This window comes from Odocoileus virginianus, chromosome 16 (genome assembly GCF_023699985.2).
Source record: "Odocoileus virginianus isolate 20LAN1187 ecotype Illinois chromosome 16, Ovbor_1.2, whole genome shotgun sequence".
Lineage (NCBI taxonomy): Eukaryota > Metazoa > Chordata > Mammalia > Artiodactyla > Cervidae > Odocoileus > Odocoileus virginianus.
Window position 1 is genome coordinate 56,674,630 of NC_069689.1, and position 18,858 is coordinate 56,693,487.

General features: G+C 47.0%; 1 protein-coding gene across 1 annotated transcript; it reads right to left on the bottom strand.

Moving 5' to 3' along the window:
- Positions 1-1,131: 1,131 nt before the first annotated feature.
- On the bottom strand, positions 1,132-11,880 carry TMED3 (transmembrane p24 trafficking protein 3). The gene is made up of 3 exons (XM_020896573.2): positions 11,522-11,880; positions 9,115-9,363; positions 1,132-1,973 (listed from the first exon to the last, which is right to left on the bottom strand). The coding sequence occupies exons 1-3, from the start codon at positions 11,690-11,692 to the stop codon at positions 1,737-1,739; spliced, it is 657 nt and encodes a 218-aa protein (XP_020752232.2). The 5' UTR covers positions 11,693-11,880; the 3' UTR covers positions 1,132-1,736.
- Positions 11,881-18,858: the final 6,978 nt, after the last annotated feature.

The window sequence follows — 18,858 nt, forward strand, 5'->3', positions numbered from 1 at the left end:
CTCTAATTATTTATATGCATGCCAGTGATCCCCATTAAGCTGTGAGCTTCTTTAGGGACACCAAGAGTGGATATATGTGTATGTACAACTGATTCACTTTTCTGCTCAGGAGAAACTAACACAATGTTGTCAAGCAATTATACACCAATAAAAAATTAATTTAAAAAAATTACCTTAGAGCCTGTTACACAGAGTGAAGTCAGAAAGAGAAAAACAAGTATTATATATTAACACATATATGTGGAATCTAGAAAAATGGTACAGGTGAACCTGTTTGCAGGGCAGGAATAGAGAAGCAGACTTAGAGAACAGACTTGTGGACACAGCGGGGAAAGGAGAGGATGGGACAAACTGGGAGAGTAGCACTGATACATCGGAGAAGGCAATGGCACCCCACTCCAGTACTCTTGCCTGGAAAATCCCATGGACGGAGGAGCCTGGTAGGCTGCAGTCCATGGGGTCGCGAAGAGTCGGACACGACTGAGTGACTTCATTTTCACTTTTCACTTTTATGCATTGGAGAAGGAAATGGCAACCCACTCCAGTGTTCTTGCCTGGAGAAGTCCAGGGATGGGGTCACACAGAGTCGGACATGACTGGTGACTTAGCAGTAGCAGTAGCAGTAGCAATAGCACTGATACATAGACACTGCCATGGGTAAAACAGGGAGCTGATGGGAAGCTGCTGTCTAGCACAAGGAGCTCAGTTCGGTGCTCTGTGATCACCTCGAAGGGTGGGATAGGGTGGAAGGGAGGTCCAAGAAGGTCGGGATATATGTACGCTTTACAGCTGACTCATGTTGTTGTACAGCAGAAACCAACTGTAAAACAATTATCCTCCAATTAAAAATAATAAAATATTACACCTAAAAAAGACCCCAATGCTGGGAAAAGACTCTGGTGCTGGGAAAGACTGAGGACAAAAGGAGAAGGGTGCGGCAGAGGATGAGATGTTTAGATGGCATCACTGACTCAATGGACATGAGTTTGAGCAAACTCCAGGAGATAGTGGGGGACAGAGCATCCTGGCAGGCTACAGTTCATGGGGTCACAAAGAGCCGGAGACGACTTAATAACTGAACAACGCCTAAGAAAATTAATTTAAAAAAAAAGAAAGAAAGACACAAGTCTCTATGGTGCTCACACTCAGATTTTATTAGCCGGAGTCCCACCTCCGAGGAGATACATAGCCAGCCAAGGCACCCAGCTACCATCCTGTTCTTGCTTCCAGGGCTGATTCCAGGGCTCCCCTGGGGTGGGGTTTCTGCAAAGCCGCTTCAGGGCCTGGTTTCCACAGATACAGAGAGCTCAAGGGAAGGAAGCCCAAACTCAGGGCCCAGTCTTTTCCACAGGGGAGAGGACACAGAAGCCAAATGGGCTGTGCGTCATGGAGCAAAGAGAGAGAGCCCTGAGCTGTGCCTTGGAGAACGGGGCACTTGGGGTTTCTCCTGCTGGCCAGGCCACTGGATGGCGGCCTGCCTGCCCCCCACAGTAGCCAGTCCCTGCCTAGTCAGACCCTTTCTGCACTCACTGTTGCACATATAAGGCAGCTCGATGCCTCCTGCTAACTGGGCTCTATGAGCTCCAGCTGCTGGAGGACAAGGGCCAAGCATCTGATTAGAAGGTGAGGTGACAGGGCATCCATCCTGGGGTACACCCACCAGCTCGCAGGAGCCTGAGGCCTGGGGGGGCTGCTCTGTCCCAGGGTGCAAGGGGCTTGGGAGCAGAGCACCCCCACTAGGAGTGGACCGTCCTGCCGATGGGCCGTTTCTCTGTGAAGAAGCTTTTTAGCAGCAGCACCTGGCTGAAGCTGACCACAAATAGGGCAATGGTCTCGCCGATGGACCAGTAAGAGACTCGGCTGTTGAGGTCTTCTGCGCGGGCCCGGTCCTGTGCTTCCCGGAGCCGGTAATGCTTCTGGGAGTCGATCACCGTCTTCAGGGCCTCATGGATGGTCACACAGGCGGACTCCATCTGGGCGGGAAGAGAAAAGCGGTCGCTGCTGACCTTTAGAAAAGAAGACTGGAAACTGGCACACACAAAGCAAACTTTGTCATCAACATCCTAGGTACTACTGAGTGCTAACGATGTGTCTGCGCGAAGTGTCTGACACGGTTTTATTCATAATAAGTCTAATTGAGGTTCAGAAAGGTCAAGTAACTTGTCCAGAGTCACAGAGCTAGGAGATGGCAGAAGTGTGAAAGTGTTAGTCGCATCTCCGTCGTGTCTGACTCTTTGTGACCCATGGACTGTAGCCCTCCAGGCTTCTCTGTCCATGGGATTCTCCAGGCAAGAATACCAGAGTGGGTTGCCATTTTCTTCTCCTGGTGATCTTCCCAACCCAGGGATCGAACCTGGGTCTTCCACATTGTAGGCAGATTCTTTATCATCTGAGCCACCAGGGAAGCCACATATAAACTCAACTGTCAGGGCTGCTCCCAATGCAGAGGACCTGGGCTGAATCCCTGGTCGGGGGACTAGGTTCCACATGCCACAACTAAGATCTGGCGCAGGCAAATAAATAAATAAATAATATTTAAACTCAACTGTCTGAGTCCTGAGACTATGCTTTCAACCACTGCCCTGTGTTCTTTTTTTTTCCCCACCCTCTTATTTAATACTTACCATATCCCTGACAGACTGGGATCATTACCCCCAGTGCTAAGGAGGGCTGACTGATTGCTTACTGCACATATTAATGAGGAAATTGAGGCTCAGAGAGGCTACGTGACTTGCCTAACGTCACAGAGCAAATTAATGGCAGGGCACGACATAAATTCCATCTGGACTCCAAACCTACCCTGGTGGCTCAGATGGTAAAGACGCCTGCAATGCAGAAGACTCGGGTTCAATTCCTGGGTCAGGAAGATCCCCTGGAGGAGGGAATGGCTACCCACTCCAGTATTCTTGCCTTGGACAGAGGAGCCTGGGGGGCTACAGGCCATGGGGTCGCAAAAAAGTCAGATGTGATTAAGAGACTGACACCTTCACTTTATTTCTGAATCTACCACTCATTCTATTACAAAACTGCTGCCTACACTTCTAGGCATACATACAAATAAATGAAAACATACATTTCTCATGTACATAGACCCACACACACATACAAACGAGGGCAAAGACACAGACATGTGTGTCCGTCAGCACATACAAATGCATACACTCACATGTAACATGTGCTACTTCACAACTTCCTTTACTTGCTAAACTGCCATGTGTAGCCGGCAGAATTTTGACTATTTCCCCACCACCACTACCAAGGTCCCTGCTCTAACCCTAGGAAGCTGTGAATACAGTGAGCTGTGACTATGACGATTATATGTCACAGCTGAGACTGTCCAGGGGGCCTGAGAGCCCCTCAAAACAGGGAGATTTCTCAAGCTGACAGCTGAAGAAGTCAGAGAGGCTGGACACAAGAGAATTCAGGGCACTGCTGCTGGCTCTGAAGATAGAGAAGGTCACATGCAAGGAACAGAAAAAGAACTCTAAGAGCAAAGAGCATGACAGCCAGCTGCAAGGAACTCAATTCTGCCAACCACCTCATTGAGTGTGAGATGGCCCGGAGTCTCCAGAGGACAGCCCAAACCCACCAGGACCTTGACTTCAGCCCTGAGAACTTGAGCAAAGCCTCTAGAACTGTGAGATAATAAATGGCTATTATTTTCAGCCATTTGTAGTAATTACTGACTCAGCAATGGAAAACTAAGACATTATGCCTGTGAAAAAACATGTGTCCTTACTCACTGGCAACCTCTAAAACATCATTTCATTCAAAACCTAGAAAACTCTATATGGACAATGGGTTCATGTGCTACAGAAGTTCATAAGCACCCAACAGACAACTGCTTCCCAAACTGGAAAGGTGAACTGTTCATAAAGTTCAATATAAGAAGCTAGAAGCTGGGGCTTCCCTGGTGGTCCAGTGGCTAAGGCTTTGTGCTTACAATGCAGGCAGCCTGGGTTCTATCCCTGGTCAGGGAACTAGATCCCACATGCTGAAACTAAAGATCCTGTTTGCTGTAACTAAGACCCAGCACAGTCAAAGAAATAATTTTCTTTTTTTTTTAAAAGATGAGTGGATCTGGGAGCCATTTAGAGACTTGGTAACAAGTCTCTAAAAATCAGTGGGATGAAATCAGTGGGATGGACAGAGATACACATATATATGTGTATACTTGCATATGAATGGCCATGTGTATATGCATGTATATGCATGTGTACATATATGCACACACACATTCAATATGTATAAATCCACATTTTGCTTTTTAAATACAAGGGAAGGGCTCCCTTTCCAGGCTAGAATTCCATCCTGTGTTTACTTCCATCGCACCCTCATTCAGAAACCCAAGGTGTACATTTCATTCACTTGAACTGGGTGCTCCTAGGACCCCTGGGCCCTGGCCTGAGCATTCAGCAGTACAGGTTGATACCTCCAGCCTCCTCCCAGAGTCGAGGAGAGTCACTGGAGAAGCAGTGAGGTTGGGGTTGGCAGGGAGGAAGAGAGACAGAGGAGGACACAGAAATCACAGGTGCAGATGTCCTGGGCAGAGGACATGTCACATGTGCCATGGAAGGCATAATTTCAGAGGCTTGGCTCACATGTCACTGGCCAGAACAGCACCACGAGTCTCTGAAGAGGGCCTGAGGCCTTACAGGAACAACCTCAGACCTTTATAGGAACAACCTCAGACCCAATCTGAGGTTGGGTCAGTCCTGACCAATCTGAGGGAAGGAGGTCAGTCCTCAGAGGTAACAGAGCAAGAGGTGGTGTTCTACAATCTTCCTGGCGTCTGGAACCAGCAAACCCCTTCAAAACCTAGCATGGGCCCCCAGAGACCGAAAACAACATGACACCAAGATCCACAGACACTGAGAGCAGCCCCTTACCGGAGGAACATCCCTCCTCCCCTTCCTCAGGGACCTGCCGTTGTTGTTTGCCTAAGACACCAATTCCGCTTGTTCCCACAAAGTTTCAGTTAAGCCGCCTAGCCAGCTTGCTTCCTGCCCAGCAGGAAGTCAGCAGAGGCCCTTCTCTTGCAAACAGCTCTGTCTGCCCAGGGCCAGGGGTCCCCAGCTCTCCCAGAGTGTGACTTTCACCTTGCTGAGACCTCCAGCCCTGCTGGTTCCCAGTGTCCCGAAGCCTCGTGGGGATGGTGGGCACTACTCCATCCCGACAGGTGGTCTCTGGAGACACTCTGACCGATCCTTCCACCCCTAGGACCATCCCTTTCCTGCATCCCATGCCCACTCCCATGCTATCTCCACCACCTGCTGGTGCCCAGGTCTTCATTCTGTAACTGTCAGGAAATTCACTCAGCCTCACCTCTTCAGGGCTTCCACAGATAAAAGCAACTTCCCGACATATGATCCTTCAAGTTGCAAACTTTCAAAGATGCAAATGTGCATGCCATCAACATCTGGCGTGACAGTGCAGCTTACCCTCCGTCTCCTATTGCTGATGACCCTTCAGCTCTACTATCTCCCACATCCACTCCCTCCTCCAGACAGTAACTCTTCTTGCCTGTTCACTTGATGCCAGCCCCTGTGTACCACCTGTTGTACTGTACTCCTGTACTTTTCAAGGTACTGTACTATAAGATTGAAAATGTTTCCTTTATTTTTTGTGTTTGTTTTTTATGTATTATTTGTGTGAAGAGTATTATAAACCTATATAGATGATTTTGTTAGTTGGATACCTGACCAACTTTGTTGGACTTAGGAACAAACTGGACTTATGAATGCATTCTCAGAACAAAACTTGTTCATATATAGGAGACTTACTGTACTTGGTTCTTTAAATTCTTGAAGAACTAAAAGGCAGTGTCATGTGAGTTGGCCTCAGAGTAGAGTCAGGGAAACTTGAATCTTCCCTCGACCACCACCAAGGCAGCCCTGGACCTTGGACCTCTGTCAGAAGCCTCCAGTCTCCCCTAGGACCTGCCCAGACTCTCGGGATGCTGGGGGTGCTTCAAGCTTGGCCTCCCTCAGCAGAAATCCTGGCCCACACCTCTGTTAGAAGCCTGGTCGTTCTGGAACTCAGGGTGAAGACAGTTCCTCCTGCCTGGGACTCGGTCACTCTGGGTCCTGTTCTTTCCCCCTGAGGCTGATACTAGTGCCAGAGCACACAGCCTCTGGCTCAGTGCTGACCTGGACGAAGCCTCAGGGGAAGAGACGTGACAGCTGCAGGCAGAGAGGGGATCTGTGCTGAGCAAAGTTAAGATCGGGGCCCAAGAGGAAAGTGATGCCCTGAATACCTGCATCTGCTGTTCTCGTCACCTGGGAGGCCTTCTGTCCTCCCATGCCAGACATGCTCCTGGGCAAGCACTCACACTGTCACTTGTCAGCTAAGACTCTCCCTGCGAAGACTTCCCCAAACCTCCTGGAAGAGACAAGGGAAGTCCCTTCCCTGAGAACCCTCACCCTTAAATCACAGCTCTGGGACTTCCCTTGTGGCTTAGTGGTAAAGAAGCTGCCTGCCAATGCAGGAGATGTGAGTTTAATCCCTGGTCTGGGAAGATCCCACATGCCACGGGGCAAGCTAAGCCTGTGTGCCACAACTACTGAGCCTGTGCTCTAGAGCCCGGGAGCTGCAACTACCAAAGCCCACTTGCCCTAGAGCCCATGCTCTGCAACGAGAGAAGCCATTGCATTAAGAAGCCTGTGTACTGCAACCAGAGTAGCCTCCCGCTTGCTGCAACTAGAGAAAAGACCAAAGTAGAAGGAAATGTCTCTTCTGCGTCTGGGCAGAAGGAAGGATGAGGTCCCCAGATGCAGAAGAAGCAAGTGCAATCTCTCCTGCAACAAAACGCAACTCTGAGGCTCCAGGAAAGAATGTCTCTACTGCCCTAACCCACATAGCCTATTCTCTACTGACTAAAGGGTCATACAGTCAAAGCTATGGTTCTTCCAGTAGTGATGTTCAGATGTGAGAGTTGGATCATAAAGAAGGCTGAGCACCAAAGAACTGATGCTTTTGAATTGTGGTGCTGGAGAAGATTCTTGAGAGTTCCTAGGACAGTTGTGCTCAGTCAATCCTAAAGGAAATCAACTGTGAATATTCACTGGAAGGACTGATGCTAAAGTTGAAGCTCCAATCCTTTGGTCACCTGATGCAAAGAGCCAACTCACAGGAAAAGACCCTGATACTGGGAAAGACTGAGGGCAGGAGAAGGGGGAGACAGACAATGAGACGGTTGGATGCATCACTGAGTCAATGACATGAGTTTGAGCAAACTCTGGGAGATGGTGAGGGTCAGGGAAGACTGGCGTATGCAGTCTATGAGGTTGCAAAGAGTCAGACACAACTGAGCAACTGAACAACTGCACTAATCCACAAAGCCTTTTCTCTACTGGTTTCTTTTCCACTGTTTCAAGACGCAAATCTCTCAGCCCAGGTGGCGACAGTGATGAAGAATCCATCTGCCAATGCAGTCGAAGGAGGAGACGCGGGTTTGATCCTGGGTTAGAAAGATTCCCTGGAGGAGGAATTGGCAACCTGCTCCAGTATTCTTGCCTGGACAGTCCCATGGACAGAGCCTGGTGGGCTACAGTCCATGTGGAGGCAAAGAGTCGGACATGACTGAGCAACTGAGCATACACACAGCTCCTGGAAACTTACAAAATCTTCAGAACAGAAGCTATTTCATCAATGACCAACAGAACTCTTGAGAGGACACGTTGTGAAAGCTCTTACACATAAAGACACACCCTGGGCTGGACTGTCTATCAGCACTCATGTTGCCAAGTTCAAATGCAATGAGGTACAGCAGAACTCTCCACGTATGGGCACCAGCCACTTGGGACTACTGAGCACTAGACAGATGTGTTGCTACAGAGCAAACAAAGAAGTGAATTTTAGTTTAACATTAATGTCAATAGCCCTAAGCAGACAGTGTTTACTGACTGCACAGTGCAGTACTAACCTCCAGCTGCTCAGAGAATAAACCCATCATCAAAGTCACAGAGAAACGGAGCCTGTGGTCACTTTGGAGGGAAGCCCAGAAGGTGACCTGGTCTCACCAGAGATTCAGATGCTCTGGCTTCGGTTCTGGGACAGGTGCAGCCACAGATGGTCATTCTTGTCTTGGGGGCTTTCCTGGGTCCTGCCACTCAGTCACTCGACAAATATTTGGTGAGCTCCGATTCTGTGCCACACTCCATGCACCGGGGGCAGTGAGGGCCCAGGGGTAAATAACACAAGAGTTCCAGCCTGAGTCTGGGTATGGGAGGGAGGAGCTTGAACAGCAGGAGAGACTGATGGAGGAGGCTGAGGTTGAATTATAGTTAACCGTGAGAGCCACGGGTGACACAGATGACTATCTGTCCTCCAAAAGTGTCACCATTTCTCTGTCAGGATGTGGAGCTGTCACTAGGGGTCAACTGCCTAACGGGACTGTATATGCCAGCCTTCCTTCCATCCATCCAGACTGTCCACATGACTTTCTCAACAATGAGATATGAGCAGGGGTAATGGTGTCACTTCTGAGCCAGGGCTTTTAAAAAGCAGGTGGGGCTTTCTCATTCTCCCCATTTTTTGGTGGCAAGAAACATAGGACTCTGAAGCCCTAAGGGACAGTGGAAAGATGACCAGAAAGGAGCCTGGCTTCCTAAGTTACTCCACGGAGGAGAGTCCTCCACCCCCACCCCCACTCTCCAGATTATTGTTTGAGTAAAAATCAAAATTTCCATTGTGTTAAGCCATTGATATTTAGGATTTACTTGTGATAGCAGCTTGTGTTACCTTAACTGATATACCATACAAAGCAGGACTTTGTCTTTCTGGCGCAGATGTATTGAAAGAGCAGAGAAGCACGTACTGTGTGTGCTTTGAGAGCGGTGCTGAGTCAGACTAAATGGGAACGTGGGAATACCAGAGGAAAGTACTGCAGGGACACCGTTAAAGAATGGAGAGGAAGACCAAAAGGGGAACATGAGGTCTTCTAGGACTAGATGTGAACACAGGGGCAGAGCAAATACTGCGACTTCAGGCTGGGAGGTGGGTGGCTGGTGACTGCTCATCAGCCAAGACCAGGACAGACAAGGAGAAACAGGCTGGGGGTGGGGGTGGGAAGAGGGGGTTCATCTCAGACTCTTGGGGCTGATGTCCACTCACCTGGGTGAGAGCTGTGACTCTGTTCCCCATGTCTGGGAGAATGGGGGGCTCATCGCCCACTTGAAAGTCAAAGTAGACGGTTTTGTGAGAGAAGGTGGAAAACTCATTACTGAAGCAAAACTGATACACGCCCTTGACTTCGGCCTTGTGCGTGAAGCTGTCATACTGTTTCTTGGTTTCACTGTAGATGATGTTCCCCAGGGGGTCTTTCATAAAGCAGTCGACATCGTAGTGGCCTCCAGTGATGACCTGACAACCATAAAAGAGATCCACAGGCCGTTTTTTATCAGGGGGCAACCATCACTTACCAAATGCCAACCGGGCACTGTGATTAGATGTCACGAACATTGTTTTCATTTAGTCTTCACAACCTTCTAAAGCAGGTGCCATGACACTCCCCAATTCACAGAAGATGAGTCTGAGGCTGAGAGAGCTGAAGTGAACTGTTCATGTCACACAGTGTGAAAGCAACAGGGCTAAGACTTGGATCCATGTCTGACTGATTCCAAAAGTTTTGCTCTGCAAGAGTGCAAACAGCCATGGGATTTCCCTAGTGGTTCAGTGGTTAAGATTTTGCCTTCCTGGATACATGATATATATATAGCTGAGTCCCTGAGTTCACCTGAAACTACCACAACATTGTTAATTGGCTATACTCTAATACAAAATAAAAAGTTTTTAAAAAAAGACTTTGCTTTCCAATGCAGGGAGTGCAGGTTCAATCCCTGGTGAAGAAGCTAAGATACCACATGCCTAACAGCCAAACAACCAAAACACAGAACAGAAGCAACATTGTAACAAATTCAATACTTTTAAAATGGCCCACATCAAAAAAAAAAAAAAATCTTAAAAGAAAAAAGGATGCAAAGAGCTTAATCCTCCCCACTTTACAGAAGAGGAAACTGAGGCTCTGGAGGTTTATATTATTGCAGATTAAATGCAAGAGAAAGGTGAATACAGATTGAAGCCTTCACAGAATCAGTGACTACCAGGGGAGTGATTGGTTCAAACTCTTTCACCATAGGGAAGATAAGATCTGATAAGAGCAGAATCACAGGGATGGCCAAAGACTAGAACTAAGGTCCATCAAAGAACACAGTCAAAGGCCTCCAACTGCTTCCAGACATTAATATTTCCTTTCGTACAGATGGATAAGAATTTGCTTTGTGATCAGTGAGATTCCTAATGCTGGACATGTATAGACTTATGCTGAACCCATAACAGGGGTTTCTGACCTAGCACAGACCTGATGACCTCAGGCCCCTCCAGCCTCACAACAACCTTTCTGTTTTCAAATACTTATTTATGTATTTATTTATTGGGCTGCATCTGTCTTCATTGCATCCCACAGGATCTTTCGTTGTGGCACACAGGATTAGTTGCTCTGCAGCATGTAGGATCTTACTTTCCTGACCAGGGATTGAACCCATGTCCCCTACACTGCAAGGCAGATTCTTAACCACTGGACCACCAGTGAAGTCCCACAAGGATCATTTTTTTTTTTTTTTTTGACGACTGTATCTAGGTGACCCCTGTTTACCCAGCTGCAGCTTGCACACTGTCACAAATGTGAAAGTAACCAGATGAATGATTCAGATCCAGGACACATGATGCTGTCCCCATGCACAGCCTCTTTTAGTGGTTTTGGTCAGAGAGGGCCCATCAAACTGCCTACCCTCCCTTTTGCTGCCCGTGCTACCTCCCCTCTGTAATGCCTGCCAGTATGTGTCCATGATCAGACACCTGTCTGGATATCTGGGTAGGATTGCCTAAACTCAGATCTGCAGCTCTCTCACTCAAGAACTATCTGCTCCCTACCGCGCCCCCCACCCCACCCCCCCACACCCCAACAGCGAGCCCTGAGACCTCTCACAGCAGCCAAAAGTGCAGGAACTTGGAGCTTTTCTGAGCCATATGGCAGCAACCACACCACTCCTTGTAAACACTGCCAGGCTCAAAGCCTGCGCGGACTCCTTTCCAAAGCACCCTCGCTCCCCCTAACTATGACTTCAAACGCTGGAGAGAGGGGAGAAAACAAAACCACGAACCCACTTCCTCTCGCTGCCATTTTTCAATACAGGCGGGGACAAAGCTGTGCAAAAAACGTTGGGACAGAGAGCCTGGTGCCAGAGATGGCGTTCTGTAGAGTCAATGCGCTCTCAGGTCATTCAGGGCAACTCCGCAGGAAGCCAGAGTCGCCCCGGGCATCCCCATCCTGGGTATGCACCTGCAGTGCTACCTCCCTGGCTAGTCGGCCCGTCTCGGGTGGGCTCTGACTTCCTCGTCTCTGGTTATTCCCGCCCCATTCTGCAGCCTCTTTGGCTAATTCCAGCCACTACAGCCGGGGGCGCACTAGTGACCACTGAAGACCTGGAAGCGGGAGAGAGAGGAGGCGCCTAGGGCTCACCTGGTAGTCTAGGGAGAACTTCACGCCCTGCTCCACCTCCTCGTGGAAGCACTGCCTGGCGTTGTCCGGCAGCTCGAAGGTGAGCTCGGTGCCCCGCGGCCGCTCCGCCTGGAGCAGCAGCAGTAGCAGCAGCGGCAGCGCGGAGGCTGAGCGCGGGACCACGCCACCCATGATGCTCCCGGTCCAGTCCGGCCGGCCGCGGCTCGGGCGTGCGCTCCGCGCGGGCGGGGCGGCAGCTGCGGGACCCGGAGAAGGTGCAGCACAGACGTGGCGCGACCCGGCGCCGCGCTTCCGGGAGAAAGGGCCCGCGCGGTTCAGAGCGCAGCCGCGCTCTCGGGGATGGGCCCGGGACTCCGGCCAGGGTGTACCGCTGCGCCTGCGCGCTGGCTGGGCTGGTGAAGGGGACGATCCCCTCTTCGCTGCCCCGCCCCGCTTTCCTGCTGGAGCGTCTCTGCGAAGGGGAGGCGGGGTCCCCACCGCCAGCGCGCATCACCCCAAAGCGCCCCCTATTTGCATCCCCAACAGGGGTGTTTCTGCACCCTCTGGGTCCCGCAGGGTTGAGTATTTCCCGGAGTCGGCCCAGGTCCACGCATCCATACTGTCTGGCTGCAGGAGCACGAAGGTTTTACAGGTTACATTCTGTTTTTGACTGGTAGACTTAAATTGAAGAAAGTAGGGAAAACCACTAGACCATTCAGGTATGACCTAAATCAAATCCCTTGTGTCTATACAGTGGAAGTGAGAAATAGATTTAAGGGACTAGATCTGATAGAGTGCCTGATGAACTATGGACGGAGGTTCGTGACATTGTACAGGAGACAGGGATCAAGACCATCCCCATGGAAAAGAAATGCCAAAAGGCAAAATGGTTGTCTGAGGAGGCCTTACAAATAGCTGTGAAAAGAAGAGAAGCGAAAAGCAAAGGAGAAAAGGAAAGATATTCCCATTTGAATGGAGAGTTCCAGAGAATAGCAAGGAGAGATAAGAAAGCCTTCCTCAGCGATCCATGCAAAGAAATAGAGGAAAACAACAGAATGAGAAAGACTAGAGATCTCTTCAAGAAAATTAAAGATATCAAGGGAACATTTCAGGCAAAGATGGGTTTGATAAAGGACAGAAATAGTATGGACCTAAAAGAAGCAGAAGATATTAAGAAGTGACAAGAATACACAGAATAACTGTACAAAAAAGATCTTCATGACCCAGATAATCACAATGGTGTGATCAGTCACCTAGAGCCAGACATCCTGGAATGTGAAGTCAAGTGGGCCTTAGAAAGCATCACTATGAACAAAGCTAGTGGAGGTGATGGAATTCCCACTGAGCTATTTCAAATCCTGAAAGATGATTCTGTGAAAATGCTGCACTCAGTATGCCAGCAAATTTGGAAAACTCAGCAGTGGCCACAGGACTGGAAAAGGTCAGTTTTCATTCCAATCCCAAAGAAAGTCAATCCCAAAGAATGCTCAAACTACTGCACAGTTGCGCTTATCTCACACGCTAGTAAAGTAATGCTCAAAATTCTCCAAGCCAGGCTTCAGCAATATGTGAACTGTGAACTTCAGATGTTCAAGCTGGTTTTAGAAAAGGCAGAGGAACCAGAGATCAAATTGCCAACATCCTCTGGATCATCAAAAAAGCAAGAGAGTTCCAGAAAAATATCTATTTCTGCTTTGTTGACTATGCCAAAACCTTTGACTGTGTAGATCACAATAAACTGTGGAAAATTCTGAAAGAGATGGGCATACCAGACCACCTGACCTGCCTCTTGAGAAATCTATATGCAGGTAAGGAAGCAACAGTTACAACTGGACATGGAACAACAGACTGGTTCCAAATAGGAAAAGGAGTACATCAAGGCTGTATATTGTCACCCTGCTTATTTAACTTATATGCAGAGTACATCATGAGAAACACTGGGCTGGAAGAAGCACAAGCTGGAATCAAGATTGCCAGGAGAAATATCAATAACCTCAGATATGCAGATAACACCACCCTTATGGCAGAAAGTGAAGAGGAATTAAAAAGCCTCTTGATGAACGTGAAAGAGGAGAGTGAAAAGTGGGCTTAAAGTTCAACATTCAGAAAACTAAGATCATGGCATCTGGTCCCATCACATCATGGGAAATAGATGGGAAGACAGTGGAAACAGTGTCAGACTTTATTTTTTGAGGCTCCAAAATCACTGCAGATGGTGATTGCAGCCATGACATTAAAAGACACTTACTCCTTGGAAGGAAAGTTATGACCAACCTAGATAGCATATTAAAAAGGAGAGATGTTACTTTGTCAACAAAGGTCCATCTAGTCAAGGCTATGGTTTTTCCAGTGGTCATGTATGGCTGTGAGAGTTGGACTATAAAGAAAGCTGAGTGTCAAAGAATTGATGCTTTTGAACTGTGGTATTGGAGAAGACTCTTGAGAGTCCCTTGGACTGCAAGAGGATCCAACCAGTCCATCCTAAAGGAAATCAATCCAGAGTGTTCATTGGAAGGACTGATGTTGAAGCTGAAACTCCAATAATTTGACCACCTGATGCAAAGAGGTAACTCATTGGAAAAGACCCTAATGCTGGGAGGGATTGGGGGCAGGAGGGGAAGGGCATGACAGAGGATGAGATGGTTAGATGGCATCACTGACTCAACAGACATGAGTTTGGGTAAGCTCTGGGAGTTGGTGATGGACAGGGAGTCCTGGCATGCTGCGATTCATGGGCTCGCAGAGAGTCGGACACGACTCAGTGACTGAACTGAACTGAACTGAACTGGAGAAAGTCTCCTGGTCCACAAATGGGTGTGCCCAAACTTGCTATAATTCAATAGTTAGGAAGGCTAGATGAAAGAAGAGATGGAAACTCTGAGAACCCAATTAACACCCCTCTTTTTCATTCCCACCTCCTTCCCAAGGTGAAAAAGGGTGCCATGGGGCAGGAGATGGATGATGAGAGTAAGTAGAAACCCCACAATTACATCTACTCCAGGGAAAACCGACAGGTGTGCTCATACTCAAAGCTTCATGAAACTTTGTGAGGATGGAAATACAAGTCTCTCGCTCAGGGGTTTCAGGTTTATTTTGGTTGTCAGGATAAGTGGAAGGTTCTTCTGGGACAAAACAATCATTGTTTTCTTTCCTTTTGACTTCTCAAAAGTGCTGGAAGCAGGTGAATTAATTTACTGCCTTATCTATTACCATTGACCTGAGAAGCTATTTTGTATAATCATCACTATAGCATTTTATAGTATACTCAGTCTAATCAGGTAAGACAAAGAGAAAACCCACTGATTTTAGTTTCACAACAAAGTAAAGGGGACTTCCCAGGTGGCTCCGTGGTAAAGAATCCGCCTGGAATGCAGAAGACTCAGATTTGATCCCTGGATCAGGAAGATTCCCCAGAGGAGGCCATGTCAACCCACTCCAGCATTCTTGCCTAGAGAATCCCATGGACAGAAGGTCCTGGCAGGCTACAGTCCATAGGGCCAAAAAGAGTTGAACGTGACTAAAGCAACTGAGCACACACTCAGTAAAGAAGTTTTTTCAAAACATTGTTGGTTGACCTGTATCTTGATTTTAGCAAAGACTTTTACTGACCATATAGGTTTCCACGTAGATAAGACCAACTGTCCTGTCACTGTGTTGCAGGAAGGGGGACCCCTTCCAGGGCCCGAAACTGGGCTCTTGTCTAACACTCGAAAGTGAATTATCCGAGGAGACACATGTGCTGACAAAGCAAGAGATTTTATTGGAAAGAGCACCCGGGTGGAGGGCAGGAGGGTGAGGGAACCCAGGAGAACTGCTCTGCCACGTGGCTCGAAGTCTCGGGTTTTATGGTGATGGGATTAGTTTCCAGGTGGTCTTTGGCCATTCTAATTCAGTCTTTCCTGGTGGCGCATGCATCGCTCAGCCAAGATGGATGCTAGCGAGAGGGATTCTGGGAAGTGGACAGACACGCGGTGTCTCCTTTTGACCTTTCCCAAACTCTTCCGGTTGGTGGTGGCTTATTAGTTCCGTGTTCCTTATCAGGATCTCCTGTCATAAAACAACTCATGCAAATGGTTACTATGGTGCCTGGCCAGGGTGGGCGGTTTCAATCAGTGTGCTTCCCCTAACAACTCCCCACTGAGAGACTTCATACTCAAGATACTTCTTGGGAATTGGGGCGGAGGTCTCTTTCTTCTGTAACTTCTTCCTGCTGTGCATGGGTGTAGGCCTGCCTAGCAGAGCAGAAGTCTCTCTCTACCTGATCTAAGTTGGGGTATTCCACATCTGAAACCAGCTTTCACCCTTGTAATAACAGCAATTTAGTTTGAAACTGTTGGCGCCTCTCAGAGATGAAATAGGGGCCAAACAGGAGACCTCACAGGATGGTCATCACGGGTCCCCAGAAACAGGAGGCAACATTTGGGGTGAGGGCTGCAGGGTTTGTGACTTTTTTTTTTTTTTTTTTTTTTGATTGGTTGGTGGTGAGGCAACAGAGCTGTGCTCCAGGAGTCTTGTGTTTAGTCTGAAGTTACCATCCTGCACCTGGGTGGGGGCTCCAGTTCTGTAGAAGAACTCAAAGGCATTGTTATGCATATTTATTTGAGTAGGAACTAGGACCCTGTCTCAAGGCTATACCACCGTTTGATTGTTTCTCCTCTGTTTCTGTATTCCCTCCTTTCCCTGATTAGCAATCGTTTGAATCCACCCTTTGGAACTCAGGGAAGGTCAAGGAGGCTGAATGAAGCCTATATCCTACAGATAAGAAATGGAGAACACACAGCAGATCTGTACTCCAGAGTCGCCACCCCACAGAGTCCTGCTCAGTTTTAATTTAGGGGACAGGGCAACTATGACTGTGATAACTTCCTGTCAAAATGGGGCATAGGACTGCCTCAGCTTGGAGAAGAGACACTGAATTGGAAGTATTCCTGAGTTCCAAGTCCTAGATCTGAACCTTGTATGATTAAAATCTCAATCCCTTGGTCTGCCATTTTGTTGTAACAGACCCAATTAGTAGTAGCTGGAGGAGGGATAACTGGAATTTTAATAGACAAAATAAATCTCTTTCTTTTTAGAGGAATAGGCCTGAAACCCAGTCTGGACCTGGCACTTCAGAGAGACTTTTAGCCAGGTGGCCAATTGCTTAATTTTATAAAAAGTAAGGTATAAGTTACTAGCTTCCAGCAGACATTGTTTTGAGAATGGTGGCATCTAAGCCTGACACGACTCAGAAAACTCAAGTGTTTAGCAATACAATGTCTAATCTGAAATTACACCCATAGTAACACCTGGTTATTTCCCAGGATGTCTGAACTATAGCTGAGTACTCTATTTTGACTTTTAATTGTAAAATTTTCCTTAATAGCCAAAGCAGATGTCACCATTAATGATGTCAGTGTTTTTCTAGGTATGAGAAGATGCAAGAATTGGGACTCATAAAATCTCCTGAAAAGATCTAACTATCTGAAGACCTGTTCTTCCAGTTTTTCTCAGAGCACAGAGTGCCTCATTCCTGATTTTCACCCTGAACTCCTTTCAGGGCCATTGAAAGTCAGCAGTTGCAATGGCCATGATTTAATCTCTGTAGATGTAGATGGCAAGTGTCAGTCTTCAGTTGGCAGAGCCCCTTTTTGCTCATAAACTTGACCATGGTTTTGAGGGGGGCATTTCATGACCATTTTATCCCATTGTGCTGAGAATGTCCATTCTCAGGTTTGGCAAAGATTTTGTTGACAGGCCACTCAATGTGCTGTTACTGGACTAGGCCATAAAACAGTATCCAAAATTCTCTGGACCACCTGTCTTACTAGCCTCTTGGTCCAGGAAAACATTCCCTCTTGTTGCTTCTTCCCATATCTAGAGTTACACTGTTATCATCAATCTCATAGGGAACTATATGTTATTCTATCAGAGGCCTCAGTCACACATTTGGTAGTGTAAGAAACAGCAATTTTGTAAAACAGGTGAAATACAAAGAACATAGCCAGCAGTATTAGTAAAGTCACAAGTAAGACTTAAGTTAACAGCTTCCATTAGATGTACCCCAGTATATCCCAGGTCGTCTTAGTCTACACTGTATGAATCTTTATCTTTCAGGGAAATTATACATTGGCACCACTGTCTATAAGGCACATAGCCCAGTTTTCTAGTGTTACTATACTGATTATCCTTAGTATGATTTAATTGTTTCCAACACAGAGGAGACTTTAAACCTAAATTACCATAGCCTGGTGTTATCTATATAAATTCATTTCATAATTGTGGGGGATTTCTTTCTCCTTTGCTGAAACTTTTCTTGTTGCTCTGATTGAGCTTGAGTAATAGAAAAAGGCTCAAATTTATGGCCAGAGTCAGAGTAGGCATTATTAATTGGCCCAGTGAGGGGATCCTGTCTAGTAGTATCACAGTGACCTTGAATATGACTATATTTTTTCTAAAAAAGTAAATTTCCTCGGGGCCAACCAGTTAGAGTCTTGTAGTAGAGAAATTTACCAAGGTAACCCAGAACTAGACACAGGTAATTGGCCACAAACCCAACAGTTGGATTGATTTCTAAAACTAGCATAGGATCAGGCCTATGATTGAAAAGCATTTGATTTATATGCAAAGTTCTAAGAAGTCAAGAAAACTTTATAAATGATCATATGAATCAGGTCCAGCATCTTGGGCAAGCTGTCTACCTCTGATGTCATTGTCTTCTCATCTTGGTGTAGTGTAGTTTCTCCTGTTTGAGCATCATTTTAAGGTGAGATCAGGTCAGCTGTCTTCTCTATAGACCAATCCAGTGTAGGGGCCTTTGGAAGTGGGAATTAATCTAAGAGTTAATTTCCCTTCAGTTTCATTGTGCATGAGCTAGTTAAGAGTACCTGATAAAAAGTCCTTCCATCCAGGTTGGAGACAGTCCCCCCCCCCCTTTTTTTTTGGACACAGTCCCTTAAATTATGTCTTTTTCCAGTCCTGGTTGCAGGTCATGAGGCATCTGATCTTCATCCAAAGATAGATTACTGAGATAAGCTTCAGAAACAAACCTAGGGTGTTCTTTAAGAATTCAATTAAATTTTACATTAATATCACATAACAGCAAAGAACTATCCAAGAAATGAGTCTTACTACATGCAGACCTCCGTTAACAAACTGGGATTTATCATTTTTTGAAATATCTTTTTCTCCCTAAAGTTACCCTCATTTTTATCAAATATAACCAAGTTAAGGCTAGTTTGTTTGCAAAATAAGTCTGTTCTCACTAATTTTGATCTAATGATTTATATAACCATAATTGATCATAGACTTTTTATTTTGCTGGAACATTTATAGAATCTCAGACTGAACTTTTAATATAAAACAGGGCTGGGAAACTC